General features: G+C 58.3%; 1 protein-coding gene across 2 annotated transcripts; it reads left to right on the top strand.

The window, feature by feature from the left end:
• The first annotated feature begins 199 nt into the window (after positions 1 to 199).
• Positions 200 to 3214, top strand: MRPS23 (mitochondrial ribosomal protein S23). Of its 2 annotated transcripts, none has more exons than XM_072916732.1 (5): positions 200 to 567; positions 654 to 818; positions 1776 to 1853; positions 1962 to 2085; positions 2984 to 3214. In XM_072916732.1, the coding sequence occupies exons 1-5, from the start codon at positions 215 to 217 to the stop codon at positions 3002 to 3004; spliced, it is 741 nt and encodes a 246-aa protein (XP_072772833.1). In that variant the 5' UTR covers positions 200 to 214; the 3' UTR covers positions 3005 to 3214. The 2 variants fall into 2 exon arrangements, with proteins under 2 accessions (XP_072772833.1, XP_072772832.1); XM_072916731.1 differs by lacking the exon at positions 2984 to 3214 and adding an exon at positions 2572 to 2969.
• The last annotated feature ends 7500 nt before the right edge of the window (positions 3215 to 10714 follow it).

Genomic DNA, 10714 nt, shown 5'->3' with positions numbered 1-10714 from the left:
CACTGTGTCACTGTGGGGTGTCACTGTGGGTGTCACTGCGGGTGTCACTGTGAGTGTCACTGTGGGTGTCACTGTCACGGTGTCGCTGTGGGTGTCACTGTGGGTGTCGCTGTGGGTGTCACTGTGGGTGTCACTGTGGGTGTCACTGTGGGTGTCACTGTCACGGTGTCACTGTCACGGTGTCACTGTGGGTATCACTGTGGGTGTCACTGTCATGGTGTCACTGTGGCTGTCGCTGTCACGGTGTCCCTGTCACGGTGTCCCTGTCACGGTGTCACTGTCACAGTGTCACTGTCACGGTGTCACTGTCACAGCCACACCGGGGTCGGTCCCGACTGTCGCGACAGCGCCGGAGGCGCGACCCGGCTCGGCCATCGGCTGGCGCTGCCTGGGCACCTCCTCCCGCCGCCGCTCGGCGCTCGGCCGCGTGCCCTGGCGGCCACCCCGGTTCCGGTTCCTGTTTCCTTCCGTTCGGTTCCGGTTCCGGTTCCGGTGCAGCACCGGCGGGGCCGCCATGGCCGCCACGGCCGGGAGCCGCACGCACAAGATCGGCAGCGTGTTCAGCCGGTGCGGCGGCGGGAGGGGCGGGGGGGGCTCAGCCGGGGCGGCGCCGGTTCCCGGTGAGCCCCGCGCTGAGCCGGTTGTGGCCGCAGGGCGCGGAGCCTGGTGCGCGTGGGGCTGCTGGAGAAGCCGCTGTGGCTGGACGTGTACGCCGCCTTCCCGCCGCTGCGGGAGCCCGTGTACCGCGTGCCGCGGCCGCGCTACGGCACCGGGCAGCGCGTCCGGGCCGTGCTCTACCGGGAGGACACCGTGAGGGCGTGAGTGCGGGAGGGTTTGGGGCAAATCGGGGGGATTTCGGGTAAATTGGGGGGATTTGGGGCAAATCGGGGGGATTTGGGGTAAATCAGGCGGGTTTGGGGTAAATCAGGCGGGTTTGGGGTAAATTGGGGGGATTTCGGGTAAATTGGGGGGGTTTGGGGTAAATCCGGGGGGATTTGGGGTAAATCGTAAAGTTTGGGGTGAATCTGGGGAGGTTTGGGGTAAAGCGGGGGGGTTTGAGGAATACTGCAGGAGTTTGGGGTAAATTGCAGGGGATTTGGGGTAAATCAGGGGGGTTTGGGACAAATTGGGGTGAGGATTTTTAAAAATATATTTGGCTGGAGTTTTGTAATAAAGCTGGGTTGATTTTTGGGATAAATCAGGTTGGTTTTTGGGGTAAATCAGATTGGGTTTGGGGGTAAATCAGGGTGGGTTTTGGGGTAAATCAGGGTGGTTTTTGGGGTAAATCAGGGGGGTTTTTGGGATAAATCAGGGTGGGTTTGGGATCAATCAGAGTGTGTTTTTGGGGTAAATCAGGGTGGTTTTTGGGGTAAATCGGGGTGGGTTTTGGGGTAAATCAGGGTGGGTTTTTGGGGTAAATCAGGGTGGTTTTTCTGCCTGCCCCGTGTTTCCAATGGAGGCTCCTCTGGGCCCTGCCCTGCACAGAGCTCCAGAGCTGCCCTGACCCACGGCTGCTGGTGATTAACCCGCGTTTATTAACACAATTAAAAATCTGGAAGGAAGCTGTGCAGGATCCCAGACGGGTTTGGGTGGCCAGGGACCCTAAGGCCGCCCAGTGCCCCCCAGTGCCACCCTGCCAGGTGTCCATGAAGGCTCCTGGGAGCAGGAGGAATGATCCTGTGCATCCCTCACTGCTCCCTCGGTGTCTGACCCTGCTGTTGGCTCTTTGCTCGTGGTTTAGCTGCAAAATCTCAGCACTTCCCTTTTCTGAGCAGGAGGTTTTACAAAGTTTATGGCAACGGCCCCAAACCTTTCGAGCTGACCCAGTTAAACTTCAAATCGACCTGCCAGAGGTGAGGTGATCCCTGAACCAGGAATGTCCTGAGGCTGTCCCCTCCTCCCCTTCGGGCAGGGAACCAGAGCAGTGTTTGTGAGTGTAAAAAAGCAACTTTGTGACCCAGGTTTGTTGAGAAATACAATGAGCTGAAGGAAGAAGGGAAAATTGAAGAGGAGAAGTTGTTTGAAGAAACAGGAAAAGCCCTTCTGGCCAGTGGGATCCTTTTACAGAGAAGAGGAGTAGATAAAGTGAGTATTAAATATCCACAGAGTTCCTTGGGTGGTGGATTGGGAAAACTCCACTGCCAGGCCCTTAGTGCTGAGCTGGTCTGAATTAAATCCTCAGCACAGCAGTCACACACTTGATGGCCCTAAAAATGTCTTTGCTGTGCAGGGAAAACTTTCCTCGTGGCCATGAGCAGGTCTGGCTATGGTTAAGGGACTTGGGGCTCAGAAAAGATGTTTTTCTGGAGATGAAACTGAATAACCATTCAAATAATCCATAGTGTGTCTGTATAGAGCGTTTGGAACTTTGTATATTTGTTGTTGTACCTTGAATTTTTCCATGTTTTAGCTGGAGGTCAGCAGCCTCTCTGGGAATGTGTTGTGCCCTGTAACAATCCCAGCATGGATCAAACTCTTCCTGGACACACAGAGGGCTGTTGCTCCCCTCAGTCACCCCTCAGAGGCTTTTCCCAGCCCGTTTCATGTGCTCTTTCCTGTCCTTCCCTGCAGGTGGCCCAGCAGGGTGCTGGATCCAGGGATCCTGCCTGGCAGCCCCAGCCCCAGGCTGCAAGGCAGGAGAAGAGGAAGGACGGGGAGGAGCCCCCAGAGCTGCCAGGGACACAGAAGGAGGATCCCCGTCCCTCCTGACAGCCCTGCTGAGCCTGTCACCTGCCAGGAGCCACCCTCCAGCCCTCTTTGGGGACACTTCCCTCAGGGACAGGATCCTGCTGCCCTCCAGGCCTGTCCATGGCACACGTGTTCCCCTCTGTCCAGCTCCACATTGACAAAGCCACAGATAATCTTATTTTTATTATTTTTTTTAGGGCTCACAACTGTTTTCCGAACTCAAGTTGGAAAATACCGAGTGTAAGAGTGGAAAATTAAAACATTGTCCTGAAAAACTGGAAGTTCTGCCTTTCAGGTGTCTGGTGTGCAGCAGTGAAGATGTTTCCTGCTGGGGGAATGCAGATCCTGTTTGATGGATTCCAGCAGCTGTCCCCTTTTTAGAGCTGATGGAGGAAAGGTCCAGTCTTGCTGGGATTGGGATGGAGTTCTTCCCGTGCCTGCAAACCCAGTGCATGGCTGATCTTTCATGAGACATTTTCCTTGGGCTGTGTGATAAACAAACTGGGGCTTTTTTCTCTTTTTCTTGGTGATTTTTGCCATGTTTTTCTTTCGTTTGTGATTCTTTAACAGCCTGGACTGGCACCACCTCTCACTAACGGGTGTAAATGGTGTCCAGCCCTCCCTCCCTGCCCAGTTTGGAGCTGCTGCTGCTGAGGAAAGCTCGCTGGCAGTGGAGAGCAGGATGTAGAAATGCCCCTGGTTTGGTTTCTGTGATTGCAGCAGAACTGCTCAGTTATCCTTGGAAGGTCAAACTTTATTCCTGGTTCTGCTCTTGTAGAAGAGCTAAACCCCCTCAGAGTTTTGTGACAAAGAGCAGAAATCGCTGTGTTTTAGCACTGCTCCATTTCCAGATGCAGCAATGGCATCGAGTGTAGAGCCCTCCCGAGCCTGGGGCTGCCCTGAAGGAGTTTCTGTGCGGGGCAGATGAGGAGAAGGTTGGGGCTGGTTTTGTTTGGTGCCGAATAAAGCCGGTGGGTGGCTCTGGGGGCACATCCAGCTGGAGCAGTGGGTGGCTCAGGGCAGCCCTGGGGTTCGCTCTCGGGGCAGCTGTGGCCTGGGGGTGAACCGAGACCCCTCAGGGGCTTCTCCTCGCTGGGAAGGTGATGGGGACCAGCTGCAGGGCGTTAATTACCAAGGCCACGGGGCGTTAATTAGCAAGGCCGCGGCGATGGCCGCAGCTGAGGAGGGTTTGGGCTGATTGCCCCGTGCCCGGGGAGCCGAGCCCCGGCCGGGGAAGGGAGGAAGGAAGGGGAGGAAGGCTCGGCTGAGGGGCTGAGGAGCTGCTCCGTGCCCGGCCCCGCTCCTGCCCCAGCGGTTCGTGCTGTGCCCCCGCACCCGACCCAGGTACGTGGCCAAAGGTGCGGGAGAAGCTGGAAATCCGTGCGGGAGATTCGGGGCAGGGGCCGGAGGGAGGGAGAGGAGTCGCGCCGCGGTGCCCGGGTGGGAATTCCCTGCTGGAAGCTGCCGGGGCAGAGCAGCCCCGGGCTGGGGCAGGGTCGGCTGTGCTTGATGGAGAAGTGTTTGGAATATCCAGCGCCGTGGATTTGCTGTGTCTGGGGGGTCCCACGGGCTCAGGGCTGCGAGCCGGAGCGTTTGCAAAGTGCGTTCGGATAAAACCAGTCAAACCAGTGAGCCCGAGCAGCGTTTGATGGGCGCGTTGGCCGGGCTGAGGGCGATGCTGCCGGTCGGGACCTGCTGTAACTGCGGGAATTTAATTCAGAAGCTGCGGGCAGCAGCCGGGGGGGCGATTTATCACTGCCGGGGCGTTTTCCCGGCAGCAGGAGGGGGCTGAGGGTGCCCGCAGCCCCCGGTGCCCCGGCGCTCCCCGCTAGGTGGGAGCCGCGCTCCGCGCTCCCGGCACCGAGCGGCGGCCACCGAGCCCTGCCCGGGCCCCGCCGGCTTTGGGATCCCGGCTTTGGGATCCCCCCCCCGGCTTTGGGATCCCCCCCCCGGCTTTGGGATCCCCCCCCGGGCTTTGGGATCCCCCCCGGGCTTTGGGATCCCCCCCGGGCTTTGGGATCCCCCCCGGGCTTTGGGATCCCCCCCGGGCTTTGGGATCCCCCCCGGGCTTTGGGATCCCCCCGGGCTTTGGGAGCCCCCCCCGGCTTTGGGATCCCCCCCCGGCTTTGGGAGCCCCCCCCGGCTTTGGGGGGATCCCGGCTTTGGGATCCCGGCTTTCAGCAGGAAATCCCTGAAAAGGCACCGCGGTTTCCCCTGCGAGGCAGCGGGGCCGGAACGGGGGATGCCCGGCGGTGCGGGATCCCTGCCCGGGGCAGGCAAAGGCTGCTCCGGGATCCCGGGGCTGTGCCCGGCTCTGCGCTCCGGTAACGGCCCCGCAGCGCTCGCTCCTGCCCGGGGACCGGCGGTGGCTGCCTCGCCATCCCCGGGGCAGCCGTGTGACCTTCCCTGTGCCCGTTCCTGCCCTTCCTCCCGCGGGGGCAGCTCCTCTGGTGCCTGCCAGGCTGTTTGCAGTGGCACTGAATGCCGCAGGATCGGTTACACACAGCCCCAGCTCCTGCTGGAGCGGGCAGGGACGCTTTCCACAGCCGGGCTGGAGGTTCTCCAAGGCCGGGTCCCAAAAATGCGGGCTGAAAGTTTCGGGGGGCAGAATGCAGTGCGGGGTGATTGGAGCAGTCTCCCAGGGGTGATGGATGCAGCATTCCTTACCCCGATGTTCTCCCAAGCAGAGCAGAGGTGTCCTGTGGAACAAACCCCTCCAGTCCCTCAGATCGGGCTGCAGGGCCGGGCTCTGAGCTTGGGCTCTGTTTTAGCCCCCAGGCAGCTGCTCCCGAGCCCTTCGCGTGTTCCTGGGCCGTGGATTATCTGCTGTATGTGTTGAGGGCAGAGGAACTAAGGATTTAATAGGATCCAGTCTAATGTCTGGAGCAGCCAAAACAATTCATCAGCCTTGCTGGAAAAGCAGGTGATCTGACCTTGCCAATGCCAAGCTTCACCCAGGCAGATAATAAAGGGTTTCGTGTTTAAAGAACATGGCTCCAAATAAGATATAAAATTGTTGGCATTGCCACTCTGTGGAATCCTCTGGGATTTGCCCCTGCCCAGCCGTGCCAAGCACACACATTTGGTCTTCAAACCTGCCCTGATTTGAGCTTTGGAATATTCCAGAAATCTGCATCTGTTAGGAAAATGGATGTGGAATCAGAGCAGGGCGCTGGCTCTGATGTGCTGTTTGCACTCTGGAGAGGGGCTGGCACAGAACTGCTCTGGTTTTACACGACCTGGGCAGTGCCAGCTCTGCCACCTGCCTGCTTCTGTTCTCAGCTGGGGCTTTTTAACGGCTTTGGGGCTTTTTAACGGGTTTGGGGCTTTTTGCAGTGTTTTGCTTCTGCAGCACCAGCAATGGCCATGGCACAGGAATTCCCTCCCAGGACAGGGGAGCGTGGCCCAGGACAGGGAAGGGCTGGCCCGGGACAGGGGAGCTCTGCCCCAGGACAGCCCCACAGCCCCAGGACAGGGGAGCGCTGGCCCAGGACAGCCCCACGGCCCTAACCCCGGGTGGGCTGCGCTGTGGCTGCTCCCCCGGCCCAGGTCACTCCCCTGGGGGCTGCACTGGGGCTCTCCCCAGCCCGGGTCACTCCCCAGGCGGGGCTCTGAGCTCTCAGCAGAGATTTGGGCTCGCTCCCCGCAGGAGCCCCGCGCCTCAGCTGCCCTTGGCTCTGTCTGTCCCCGGGCTGCCTCTCTGCATATTGCAGGCTCATTCTGATGTGCGCTAATGCTGTTATCCTCCAGAAATTGAAATCAAGTCTGAACCTATAATGTTTCACTGGGAGGGAATTGGGGTTATATATTCCTGTGTACAGCAGCATTCTATTTCAGTCATAGCATTTAATTATGATTGGTGTGTTAGTGCCCACCAGAGCATAACAAATTGTCATTATGTTATTCTGCTGAGTCTAATTTAATTGGCAAGTTGTCACAAAAGCAATTATCCATCATTTATTTTGTTGCCATAACCACATCTTGGAGAGCACCTGCTGTCTGAAGTGGAAAGGCTCTGCAGTCTCTTGGTCCTGGATTTCTTCCACTTGCCTGACACAAAGACACCATTTCCTGCTCTTATTTAAAACCACGTTCCCGGTTTCCCGTGGGCTGGCGTGCAGGGCCGGGAATGCCGGAGGGAGGGAGGGGATGCTCCGGGCAGGTGGAGCCCTGCTGGGACATCCCGGGGCTGCTGTGACCCGTGGGGACCTGGGGACCAGAGCCCGGCAGCCTGGGCTGCTCTCCCTGGGCGAGGCTCAGATAAGGCTCCGGGGAGATGAGCAGGCTGGCAGGGAAGATTAGTGCGTTCTTCTAATCCAGCAGGCAAAGCCATATCAGACTTCCCGAGAGCAGCCCCAAAGTGCTGATTTTCTCCTTCCTGAGATGGCACGTGCCTGTGACCTGTTCACTTCTGAGATTTTGGAGATTGCATCCCCAAATCCTGCAAGGCTAATGCAGACTCATGAACTCAAAGCCTGTGACTCACTGTGATAAATGAGTAAATAAATGAAAATCTGTTCTGATGTCTGTATTTCTGTGAGTTACTCCCCTCTCCGCCCTGTCTGTAATCTCTTCCCCTCTGGTAGTTCTGATTAGCTGCTAATGAGGAAAGATGATTTTGTAGTTAAAGCACAGAGAGAGGGTTTTGTTCCTAGTTCTGCTTTTTTAAAATTTTCCCTTCCATGCCTTGATTTTCCCAATCTGTGGGCCCGGATCCTGTTGATTTGAGGCGGTGTGAAGTCAAATTAATCCGTACTTGCAAACCAATTTGTCTCAAAGGGAGGGGTACAGTGACTTGGAAAGGAGGGATCATGGATTTTCCCTCTGGGTGCTGCTGCTGCAGATGAGCGCTGTCCCTGTCTCATTTCCAGCAGTGACAAACCCGCTGCTGGCCGGGCTCTGTGCTCCCAGTCCCCTCAGAAGCTCTGAGGTGTCCCTGCTCAGTGCTGGAGCTGTCCCTTGTCCCTGGCTGGGTGGCACTCGTGCCCTGGTGGCTCTCAGCAGAGCCTGGGAGTGCTGGGCAGGGTTAGACCTGCAGGTATTTGGGGTCTGATTTATGGGTGAAATTCCCCGCCATGGAGGAGGCGTCGTGAAGCGGCTGAGTGCGATAAATAACTCATTGTAATGTATTATTTACCAAATTATAATGAAAAGCAGAAAATACACAGAGGGGAGCAGGCAAATGCGTTCCCCAGCTGGCAACTTGCTGATGGTTTAGAGCCAGAAAACGGATGTTTAAGAGCGTTTGGGAATTTCCACGGCTTCCCCTGCAGATAAATCACCTTTTTGCACATCATGCAGATGGATTTAGTGGGTGCTTTGATCCCGGGGGAGGAAATGGCCCCAAGAGCCGGGGAGAGGAGCGGCCCCGAGCTCCGTGTCCTGCAGGACCCGAGCTGCGCCCAGGAGGGAAATGCCCGGGACTGCCCCGGTGCTGCTGCAGCTCCGCTGCCGGCGGGAGGGACGGACGGGCCCGGGACAGCGGCACCGGACGGGCCCGGGGCAGCGGCACCGGACGGGCCCGGGGCAGCGGCACCGGACGGGCCCGGGGCAGCGGCACCGGACGGGCCCGGGGCAGCGGCTCCGGGCTCGGGGCGAGGCGGGGGAGCGGCGCTGCTCTGCGGGCAGCCCCGGCCCGGTCCCAGGGGGCGAATCCCGGTACCCGAGCAGAGTTTTCCCGGTGTCCCGGGCAGCTGTCTCGGCTCTCCCGGTGTCCCGGGCAGAGTTTTCCTGGTGTTCCGGGCAGAGTTTTCCCGGTGTCCCGGGCAGAGATTTCCCGGCTTTCCCGGTGTCCCGAGCAGTTTTCCCGGTGTCCCGAGCAGAGTTGTCCCGGGCAGAGTTGTCCCGGCTCTCCCCGTGTCCCGGGCAGAGTTGTCCCGGTGTCCCGGGCAGAGTTGTCCCGGTGTCCCGGGCAGAGTTGTCCCGGTGTCCCGGGCAGAGTTTTCCCGGTGTCCCGGGCACCTGTCCCGGCTCTCCCGGTGTCCCGGGCAGTTTTCCCGGTGTCCCGGGCAGTTGTCCCGTTGTCCCGGTACCCGGGCAGTTGTCCCGGCTCTCCCCGTGTCCCGGGCAGAGTTGTTGTCCCTGTGTCCCGGGCAGAGTTGGTGCCCCGGGCAGCTGTCCCGGCTCTCCGTGCCCCGGTGCCGGTGCCGCGGTGGCACCAGGGGGTGCTGCCTGACCGCGCTGGGCAGAGCAGCGAGCCGGGACCGGCATTACCTGTCCGCTGTTTGGGTTTTTGGCTGTGATTTCGGTTATCCGCTCCCGGCGGGGCGGTGCTGAGGGGGCTCCGGGCGCTTTTCCGCCCTCCCGGAGCTGCCTTGGCAGGGCCAGCCCGGGCTTTGGGCTCTGAATTTCCAGCCGGTGCCCCGTGGGGTGCCAAGGTGCCCTTTGGGCCGGGCACGGCACGGTCCGGGGCTCCGGGGCCGCCTTTATAAACCGCAGCACCGCCGGGCAGGGCCTGCGGAGAGAGGAGATGAGAGACTCGAGAGAACTCGACTGGTGACTGAGATAAATTCACTGTACTACAGGAAATCGAACTGTGAAATAAAGATCTCAACCAAGTGAAATATTTAAAAAGATACAGAAGTTGGGTGTGCGAGCCGGCGGGACTGGCCCTTATCAATCCATCACCGGCCTGGCTGAATTTTATAAAAGATAATAGGGTGGAGGGAGAATTGAAATAGAAACTATCCATTACCGGCGCCTGAATGACAGATTCTCTGTGCAACCTAAGATCATAATTAACAGCGGAGAGACTGGAAGTTTCCTGCTTTCTGCTGCTGTTTGTTTTCCTTCCTGGCACTGTGGGGCAGGGTGGGCACATGGGGGGAATTTCTGCAGTGCCACAGCCTCTTCCATGTGCCTTTATTGAGGGGCTCTCCAAAACAGCAGCTTTTAAAAAATGTGCTTGATTTTGCAATTCCTTGGGTTAAAAAGGTGATTGGAGCTCCGCCTTTTGCTGCTGATGGCTCTTTATTTTCTCCAGACCCCAAAAATACAGCCAAGATAGCCAGCCCTGCTCTGTGGGACACAGGGAGGGTTGGAAAAGTGAGTCCCACCTTCCCACCCCCTTTCTTTGCTCTGCTCCAACCCTCGTTTGCAATTTCTCGTGATGGAATCCTCAGGAACATCCGCAGGAGCCGGGTTATGTTCCCTGCCTTTAAAACGTCCTTCAGACCATAAAGGCTCGGCTGAAAACGTCCCCGAATGTTTTTCCTCCTGGCTCAGTTTGGAAGCAGCGGCAGGAGCGCTGCTGCCATTCCACCCAATATTTGGGGATGTGCAATTGCAAGGCCAGGAGAGGAATTAGTGGAGCACCTGGAGTTGCAATAAGGTGGATGGGGTGGATTGGGATGCTGGGGAGCCGTGAGCAGGCATGGAACGCCTGACAGGGAAATCATCCACACAGCCTAACGGGAGACCTGAGAGAAAGGGAATAGCAAACCTCAGGCTCGTGATGCTGGGAAGGAAATCATCCTGATTTGCTTGGGTTTAGTAACCCGAGACGTAATTAATGCCATTTGGAGAAATGTGTCTTGTGCCTGTTTTGCAAGGGTCCCTTTCTGCATGTGCTGCAGGCAGTGTTATCCTGCAGCGGGGCTGCAGAACTGCTGCAGCTCTGCTCAGCACCCAGAGCGACCTGAATCTGCATCTTCCTGGGGCTCTGCCCCGCCGCTGGTGGCACAGGAGCTCAGAGTGTCAGTGAGAGGAGGCTGGGCCAGGCTGTGACCTTTGTGAAGGTCCAGTTCTAATGTCCCTTTCAGCCCAAAGCTCTTGGTGATTCTGTGCCCTTGAAGCGGAGCAGCGATGGGTCCCGGCCTGCCCAGTGCTCCAGGACAGCTTATCCTGCAAAACGCTGGAACGGGCTCATTGCTGAGATGAGATGGCTTAAAAAGGCCCAAGATAGAGGAAATGGATGGATGATTATTGTTATCTCCATCTCTGGGCTGCGCCCCAGGACTGAGGGGTCGGTGCCGATGTGTGGGGAGCTGCTGTGGCCTTCAGCTTTGGGACGAGGCAGAGCTGGCGC

Source organism: Taeniopygia guttata, chromosome 19 (assembly GCF_048771995.1).
Source record: "Taeniopygia guttata chromosome 19, bTaeGut7.mat, whole genome shotgun sequence".
Lineage (NCBI taxonomy): Eukaryota > Metazoa > Chordata > Aves > Passeriformes > Estrildidae > Taeniopygia > Taeniopygia guttata.
This window is presented reverse-complemented; position numbering and strand designations above follow the sequence as displayed.